The sequence below is a fragment of the Bombus vosnesenskii genome, unplaced genomic scaffold (assembly GCF_011952255.1).
Source record: "Bombus vosnesenskii isolate JDL3184/JDL3185 unplaced genomic scaffold, Bvos_JDL3184-5_v1.1 scf7180000013305, whole genome shotgun sequence".
Lineage (NCBI taxonomy): Eukaryota > Metazoa > Arthropoda > Insecta > Hymenoptera > Apidae > Bombus > Bombus vosnesenskii.
Window position 1 is genome coordinate 2,068,635 of NW_022882954.1, and position 9,345 is coordinate 2,077,979.

The 9,345-nt window shown below is 58.3% G+C and overlaps 2 protein-coding genes across 2 annotated transcripts; both read left to right on the forward strand.

The window, feature by feature from the left end:
* Positions 1-6,995: 6,995 nt before the first annotated feature.
* Positions 6,996-8,984, forward strand: LOC117234414 (POU domain protein CF1A). Its single transcript, XM_033495577.1, has one exon. It carries the CDS (start codon positions 7,378-7,380, stop codon positions 8,755-8,757), a length of 1,380 nt encoding a protein of 459 aa, XP_033351468.1. The 5' UTR covers positions 6,996-7,377; the 3' UTR covers positions 8,758-8,984.
* LOC117234633 (putative uncharacterized protein DDB_G0283051) lies at positions 8,983-9,330 on the forward strand (the record flags this gene model as incomplete). Its single annotated transcript, XM_033496027.1, has 1 exon — positions 8,983-9,330. A coding segment is annotated over one exon (348 nt), but the record flags the coding sequence as incomplete, so codon positions are not given.
* Positions 9,331-9,345: the final 15 nt, after the last annotated feature.

Genomic DNA, 9,345 nt, shown 5'->3' on the forward strand with positions numbered 1-9,345 from the left:
GTTGCTGCCTTCTTTCGCGCGGTAACCGCCTGCCGATAGCGTCGATCGCGTCCTAGGAGTTCTTCCAGCTAGCTGGTTTTCGCGGCTACGGGATGCGAACGCGGCTGGAAGTTGGTACGACGCGACGATCGAAGGTAACGCGAGCGTACGGCAAGGGAGGAGACGACGGTGCGTCGTTTATCCAACAAGATGGTATCTGAATCATCGGGTCCGTGGTCTCGCGGACCGTACTTGGAAAAACTAACTTGACGGGCGATCGTTGGAACACGCATAGCGAGATACAGCCAGTCGGCTAGACGGATTAGAATCTAATCGTTTTTGCCATCCATTCGTATCTCGCGGGCGCAGCTTAACGCGTAACGCGGTACGTAAAACGACCGGTCGACTCGCGGAAGTCCACCGGACGATCAACGTTATTAACGTGTAATGCACGCGTACTGGTTCGGTTCGATCTACGATTGGCCTCCGTATACCTCTCTGTGTGGTGTGTGGCTCGCAGCCAACTCGTACCCGCGGCCATGCCGTCGTAAATACGTGGTTGACGGCGAGAGCGAAGGCGAAGGCGAAGGCGCACCGGTGCTCCGACTTTGTTCGCTCTTTGCGTTTTTCTGTCCGTTCGGGATCGCCTTCTCTCGCGTGTTCGGCGTGGAAAAAAAATTGCAACGAGAACATCGGCGGATTAATTTAAAAGCACGACGTAACTCACGATCGATTAATGCCTCGAGATTACTCGATCGAAACGTCGATCGTTGGAAACGCTCGCAGCGTTTCTTCCACTTCTCGGCGTCCGTATCCCTTCGCGTGGAATAGTCGATCGAACGTGTTGCGTCGTGTACGATTCGACGCCAGAATACACGCGTACGCGTTCACGCTGGAACGCCGATGCCTAGGGGATGCGTAACGCCAACTCCTTCGTTCTTCGCGTTCGTCCTTCGTATTTTCCGTCGCGCCACGACGACGAGCCCGACGACCGCAAGAAAATCTCGTAGAAGCAGAGCGGCTAATCGGACGGCGATAAACTTTGGCCAAAGGATCGAACGATAACGACGACTCGCGATCGTTCAATTTATCGTTGCAACGGCTACGATTTTAGTCGCCGCGATCGCGATCGTCCTTCTTTTTCCACGCGATCAAGGACGTTCCGTGGATCGAGCGTGCTCATAGGTACGCGGCCAAGGGGTGGGAAAAGACGAGGTTCGCCGCCTCGTCTCGATAAATCGTTCAATTAGCCGAGCGTAATATACCGGGGCGAGTGTATGCTAGCGCGCGCGCGCGCGCGCGTTATCACCGACGACAGGTTCAACGATATCGCGACTAAGGATAACCGATGGGCAGAACTGGTCGCCGTATCCAGGAGGGATGAACGCGCGCGACCACGGATGCCCGATGGCCGTCGGCCAGCGGGTTTCGAATCGAACGCGAGGCCGTTTGCCGTTTCACCCCCGACAGGGACGTACGACGAACGAGCGTTGCGAGGAACGAGGTAGGAGGATATCCTCCTTCGTGTACGTGCGTGACGTCAATATGTCCAGGGTAATAAGATGGCCGGCGATAAAGTGGTGGGTGTAGATACAAGATAACAATCAGCTGCAGTAGCTCCTGGCAATCTCGTGATTACAGGCTTAGCCTGCAGTCTCTCGGTCTCTGTTTCGCTTTACAGCGCGCGCGCGCCTCTTCTCTCCCTTCTTCCTCGGTGCTCCTTGGTTTCTCCCCTTTCCGCGGGCATCCGTCTTTCCTCGCTGCATCCCCTTTTTTCTCCTTTCGACTTTCTTCCAAGGTTTACGATACGTTCGACGAGGGATACGCGGATAGAAGACGAGACTCTAGCGACTGTCTCGCTCTTCCGCCCGCACCCGACTGGGACGACGTCGCGCGATGTCCGATACCGCCGTATTTACCTTTTATCGCGTTGCCTGTCCGGTTTTTTCGATTTTCGCGCGTCGAATATTACGAGCCGACGGTGCAAAAGGAGAAGGAGCCGCCGCGCCAGTTCGGTACGACGGCGACGGTGGTAGGGCGTTCCATCTCCCCGACCTCTCGCCGGCCCCTTCGCCAGAGGTACCTCTTAATAATAATTTTGATCGGCAAATTGGCGTGGTGCATATTTCAGGCTTCGATCGTTATCTCGCGAAACTTTCGGCCCTTCCTGCGGTTCCGCCGTGCGACGGTAGAGCGACGAGGAGGCTGAAACCGGGCAACCAGCCCGCGGGCTCGCCTCGCACGAAACAACGCTTCGCGTTTTCGTCCCGACTCCCTTGGCCGAGATCCTTTCTCGTCCACGTCGAATCGCGCGTCGTCCTTTCGCTTGTCTTTCCGACGATTTCCCATCGCGTCGTTGCACTCGCGTTTCTCACAGGACGCGCTCCGGTGTCGCAGCGAAATCTCGTAACGTGGCCGACAGTCGCGTCGCGTCAGCCGGTCCTCGGAGTTATCGCGATTGGCGTGCAAGCTCGAACGCGTCCGTCAGTGGAATCGACGTAGGACGAAAAATCGCGGTTTCCGTGCCGGGTGTCAACCGCGCCTCGGTCGACGATCGCCGACGGTAGTTGGCTCGATGGAAGTCAGATCGGCGCGATCTCATCTTAATTCGGTTGCGCCGCGAGAACCGACGAGGGACAGCGTTTTCGTACCAGCGTTCCCCACATCGAAGGACGCGAACGGTCTGCCGAATTCCTCGAGAACGAATCGTCGCTCGAATCATCGGAATTCGGCTCACGAATCTCTGGTTGTAAGTAAAACCATTGTCTTTCTCTCCCCTCTATCGTTGACACATTTCCTCGCGTTGGTCGCATCGTTCCACGCGCGTGCCATCGATTTCCACCTCGTCCGACGTTTAAACGAGCAGCCTACGTGAATTTTTTCCATCTTCTTTTCCTCCGTACCGTCACGGACGCGGACGTCGTTACGATCGGAAAGAAGGTTCTGACGGATCTTCGAATCGCGCGTGCGATTATCTCCGACGAAAACGTTCGCCGCGTTCGTCGCGCGTTGCGTTACCGTCGGTTCGTCGCCGCGGCAAAAGTACTTTCTCGCGCTACCACGCGATGGCAGCACGGTTACCGCCTGGTGTTCGTGGATTCTTCGGGAAACGTGCTCGCAAAGGGGTTGCCCTGGCTCGTTTTTCTACCCTCTTCGAACGAAAAGCCCGTGCACTGCTGCCACCTATCGAACGATTTTTCTCACCCACCATCCCCTACCCTCTCTCTTCGAAGAAACACATCCTCCCTTTCCAGCGACGTTTGCGTTTCATCGCCGCTAAAAATTCCTGCTTTTCTCCTCGTTCGCTCATCGTCCTACGTTTTCCCTCTCTTTGATTCCTTTCCCTTCGCGGACCACGCAGTTGACGGTCGCCGGAGGTACAGCTCGACGATGACGTTGGACTCGCGAGGAGACGCTGCGATGCACCGTAGAATCCGTCGACGTATTTCGTATTAAAATATTAAAATATTAAAATATTCGTTCGAGGCATAGAGCCGTCCAAATTACGCCGGTTACACACGGTCGTCCGTTCACGCGCAGGGCTGGTCGAGTATCCGTTCAGTTTTCGCGATTCCTACGACCTACCGCACGTTCGTAGACGCTTCGCTCGCAGAACGTCACAGCGCGGCGCGTCGATCTTTCCACGGCGAAACACCGAACCGTGCGTGCGCGCGTGGACGATTTTTTGTTCGCGTCATCGGCCATCCGGCTCTTCTTCTCCGACGTAAGAAACGAACCTTTGCTCTTTTCCCCTTCCATCGTGCGGCGAGCCGGTGAAATTTCATCGCGCTCGATCGCGAGCGTACGATCGACGGACCGATTTTGTCGACAGGATCGGCTTTGCCACAGGATCGGCGCGAAACACGCGGACCGTTTCGTGTCCTGGTGTTTTTCACGAATGTTTTCGCACCCCACGGAGACGGAGACGGTGCGGGACAAGGTGCAGTCGGGGCACGCTCCCTAGGGTCGTTGGGTCGGAAAAGAGCGGCTAAATTATGCGAGCGAACGTTCGGGTAGCGTGGAGTTTTCGCGTAGTCGTGGTCGGGCCGTTCCCCTGCCGCGTCTCTGTTTCTCCGCGGAAGGGCATCGACTGTTTCGCGGAGTGTTCGCCTCGCTTCGCCCTTCGCGTCACGCAGCCACGTAGCTCGCGCTAGCTGGCTACCCGTTCCGTCGGGTCCTAAGCAAATATTTCGGGGCCGCGTTCGATCCAATTTGCCGGAACGGTGGTACGCGAGATCGAATTAACAGCGGCCGACGGTCGGTTCGAAAAGGGTGGACGCGAGGGGCGGAAGGTGGCGACGGAACGCCAGGACGAAGGAGGAATCGCGAGAAGGTGGACAAAATCGGGAACGATCGCGCGTGTAATAAAGTTGGCAAAGAAGCGATAATGGCGGGCCTGCGTTAAAACGCTCGTAATTCCAGCGAAAGAGGCCTCGGCGGCGTATAATAACGGGCCGCGTAAATGACAGAGCCGAGGATAATTGGCATCGGTGGTGCGCTCGAAATTCCTAGGTTCGGTAGGAGCTCGGCTATACTTAGCGAGGGAATCACGACAGGCATCCCCGCGTGTCGGTGGTTGCCGCTCGCGCTCTTCCGCGATGTCAGTCGATATTACGACGCGCCGTTAGCCCGAGGACGTGTGCGTGCTTACGGTGGACGCGAGTTACAGCCTGTGCGCGGCGATCCGCGCGTTCGTTCCGCGTGCCAACTATCGGCGAGGTGAAACGAAAAGGGCGAAAGCCGGAGAAAGGTCCGTTCGGTGCCCTCGTACGACCAGGGCCACAGGTGCGAAGGCGCGAAGCCAGCTGGGTAGTCGAAACGGTACGACACAGGCGGATCTCGGGCACACGATCATCTAACTCACCCCTCCCGAGGGGTGGCTGGCACGTACCGCATAATGCTGCTACCTGTGGCTCTCATTTAAATGTACTAAACCACCTTCCCCCTCTCTTTCTCTCTTTCGCCCTGTAGCACGGTCGCTCGACGTACGCCGTCGATTCGCAGCCGGCGAAACAGCCTTTTTTTATCCCAACGTTTCTATCGATACGTCGCAGCCCCTTTGGGGCCCTAATTAATTACGCCCCTCTGCCGCCGTCCGCCGGGGACCTGTTGCGTACGACGTTGCGTTTTCGTCGGACGCGATTTCGTTAGACGTGCGGCTTCTCGTCGCGTCTAGGAGGACACCGCGTCCAGAAGGAGAGGTGCCGTCGTGAGAGCGATCGCTGCCGACGTTCGTCCACTGCACCTGTTGCACCGTGTGTTTCGCGAACGCGAGAAACGAGCTCGTGCGTGCGGTTCCACCGTCGCCCCAAGACTCCGACGACGAGTGGAAACGGTGTTCGCCGTGCTATCGATATCGAAATTAGAACCTGTTGCGTTTCGTTGCGTTTCGTTCTTGGACTTTGGCGAATCGTGTTCGCAGAGACGGCAAGCGGAGAAAAAAGAAAGTAGAAAGAAAGAAAGAAAGAAAGAAAGAAAGAAAGAAAGAAAGAAAGAAAGAAAGAAAAGAGGAAAGGAGAAAGCGAACGAGAGAAGAAGAGTTCGCCGTGGAGAATGCGAGCAGAGACGGTTTTAAATCGCTTGGAAAAGGAAAAGTCTGGCGGTTCGGTGCTCGTAGGTCGGTAGATGTTGAACGGTTGTGTAGCGGCAGCGGCGTCGGCGGTGTCGTCGGCGGTGGCGTCGGCGGTTGCTGCGTGAACGTCAGCTAGCGAAGGTAGTCGAGCGGTGGCTCTTGAAACTCGGCGGCGGCGGCGGTGGCGGCAGCGGCGGCGGCGGCAGCGGCGGCGGCAACGGCGGCGCTGGTCGTAGGAAGGCTGATAGTATGGATGGAGGGGCGAGGGGTGAGCCGGGGTGAGAGCAGTGGCGCCTGGGGTGCGTAGGCTGCCTCGGAGGCGCGGTCGGTTCAGGTTCCGCCCGACGGTGACGTTCGTCGACGGCCACCTTGCGACCAGGGCCAATGGTAGAGCGAGCGACAGGCTTCGGTGGGGATGTGCAGGACGGTGGCGCGCATGACTCGGTTCCACCGAGCGCTCCGGGAGCCTCGGGAACCTCGAGCGAGCTGCGAGGCGAGGCAGTCAGTCGCTCTCAGCTACGACATGCATAACGCATGAGAGAGCCCGAGCGAGATCTTTCCGAGCCGTTGTCGTCTCTCCTCTGGCGCGCGCGCGCTCGCACACACACACACACACACACACACACCGACGCAGATAGAGAGACATCGCGCGAGGAAAACACACGCGCGCGCAACCCAAGACACCGCGCCGTGCATCGACTTTAATTCTCCTACCGTGATCGTGCTCCGTTCGCGACATACACCACTCGTCCTCCCGTCTTCGCGAATCAACGGGCCACCGCGAGTTCACGGAGCGAGTATATCGCCCCATCGACTTCTGTCGCGAGTGTCGTCGGTCCGTGCCGTTTAGTCGCCGTCGTTCGACCGATCGCGATGATAACGCGTCACGGCGTTCCCAAGTGATCGCAAGCACAACGCGAGTGATATTTCTGCGTGTCGCCTCGAGTCGCCTGTCGGAGTACCGCTACGTACTCGACGAAAGGACGCGACGCTGAACGACACGACGCGACACGACGGTGTGCCTTTCTTCGGTTTTGTGCAGTTGCGAACGAAGAGTCGCCGAGCGGAGCTGTGCAGAGAGCCTTCGCACACGGTGGTGAAAGCAACAACGTCTCCGTTGCGCGGGGTTCCTCCCCGGACGGATCGACATTGTCCGCGCGAACATCGGATCTCGATCGTTTCGAGCGCGTATCCATATCGCGGAAAACTATGGACGAATCGTTCGTGAGTTCGACGATGCCTGTTATTCGGGATTTGGTGCGTAGTCGCGAACCATGGACTGTGCGCTAGCTGCGTGTGATAGGTGATCGTCGATCGAATCGGACGAGAGGAAACGATCTTGCCTCGAGGCAGGAATTCGCGATCTGTGTGCCGCGTTCTGTTCCAGCATCTACGTCCAACGAGCATTTGTGCGAGATTTTGCGCGAGACTTTGCGCGATCGTACCGCACGTCAACGGCGAACGGAGGATATCGCGGCGTGGCGAATCTTACGGCGACAGATACCCGTGGAGCTGGTGAGCTAAGAACGGCGGGGACAGCAGCAGGAACGACGGAACGCGAGTTGCATGGGTGAAAACGGAAGAAAGAGGAGAAACAGAGGGAAGAAAGAACGACGAGGTACGTCGACGGAAGCGAGAGAAAAGGAAGGAGGAAAGGGTGCCCTGTAAGGGCAGCCCGAAGGCTGACAGCGAGCGAAGGCGGGCGACAGGATAACAGGAAGGACGGGAAAGACAGGAAGGAAGAACGGCGACGGAAAAATCGGGAAGACAGAAAGGAAAGAAGGAAGAAGATAGGAGAGGCGAAACCTCTACACGAGGGGAAGTAGATGGCCGCTACCACGTACATGCCTATTAGTAGCGCAGTGTCGTCCGAGCTGGATGGTGGTTCGGGTACCGCGATCGGGATGAACATCGCCGTAGGTGGCTACTCCTCGGGCTCGCCTCGTAGCGCCGCCGATGCCGGGGAGATGAAGTACATGCCGGCGCCGCAGCATCATCACCACCATCATCACCATCATCAGGTGACATCGTCGCCGTCGCCGAACGGATTGTCGCATCCGACGGCCAGTCTCTCGTCGGCGAATCCCTGGGTGAGCCTGCAACCGAGCAGCGATCACTGGGCGGCCTCGATGGGCATGCACCACACCAGTCATCATCCGCACCATCATCCGCACCAGGCGAACGCCGCTGGACTCGACGTGAAGCCGCTCGCGGCAGCGGCCGCTACCGCGGCAGCGGCCGCCGCGGCCGCCAACGACCAGTCGATGCATCCGCATCGCGGCGGTCCTCACCAGTCGCCCGGAATGGCCTCGCCGCATTCCTGGCACGCGCCCGTCGTCCCGTCGGCCCATTACAATCCGAGCGGTGGCGCGGCCTCGCCCACTACCCTTCAACAGTACCACGCAGCGATGAACGGCATGCTGCATCCGCATCCGCATCAACACCATCCGCAGCTTCACAATCACCAGACCGCCGGTTTACATCCGAACTTGAGGGATCCCGGGTCGCCGGTCGGCCACGCGATGCATCCCGGCCATCCGCACGACAGGGATCAGAGCGCCGGAGAAGAGGACACGCCGACTTCGGACGACCTCGAGGCGTTCGCCAGACAGTTCAAACAGCGGCGCATCAAGCTGGGCTTCACCCAGGCGGACGTCGGTCTCGCGCTCGGTACTCTCTACGGCAACGTCTTCTCGCAGACGACGATATGCAGGTTCGAGGCTCTTCAGCTGAGCTTCAAGAACATGTGCAAGTTGAAGCCGCTGCTGCAGAAGTGGCTCGAGGAGGCGGACTCGACGACCGGCTCGCCGACGAGCATCGACAAAATCGCCGCCCAGGGCAGGAAACGAAAGAAGCGAACGTCGATCGAGGTGTCGGTGAAGGGCGCGCTCGAGCAACATTTCCACAAACAGCCGAAACCGTCCGCGCAGGAGATCACCTCGCTCGCGGACAGCCTTCAACTGGAGAAAGAAGTGGTCAGGGTGTGGTTCTGTAACCGACGGCAAAAGGAGAAGAGGATGACACCGCCGAACACGCTCGGCGACGGAATCATAGAGGGCGTGCCGCCCGGACACCAGAGTCAGCCTAGTCTTCACCAGGCATATCATCCGCAGGATCATCTTCACGGATCGCCGATGGGCCACAGCCACAGTCCGCCGATGCTCAGCCCTCAGGGTCTGACGGCGCACTCGTTGGCGGCTCACTAGCGTTCGCCCGGGCCTCCCCCGTTGGGCCTTTCGATAACTTCTCAAAACTCGGCGAACAATCCGGCTTCCTCGCCGCCGGAGACGCTCCCTCCGTTCTATCATCATTACCTGCAGGCGCGCACCGGCAGCTACTCCACCACCTCGTAGTAGCTGTGGCCAGTCGACCATCTTCTTCGCGTGCCACGGCCGCGATACGTTTTCGCTCCTAGTCGAGCTCGCTAGTAGCGTCGCCGTCGTAATCGCGCCACCCCTGCCAGGCTCTCCTCCGTCTCATCGACGAGGTTCAACGGGGTACAACGAGGCCGAGTCAGAAGCCAGCCAACGGGGAGGCTTTCTTTTTGGCGCGATTCGAATCGCGCCCACCGAAACGCTCTCGATAATCGCCGATCGGCTAAGAATCTCAGGGATAACGCCAATGTCGTCTTCGCCGTCGCCGTAGCCGCACCATCAACAGCAACATCAACCGACAACTACAACCAGAACAACAACAACAACAACAACAACAACAATAACAACTACAACAACAACGACAACAACAACACCATCAACAACAACAACAACACCATCAACAACAACAACAACAACAGC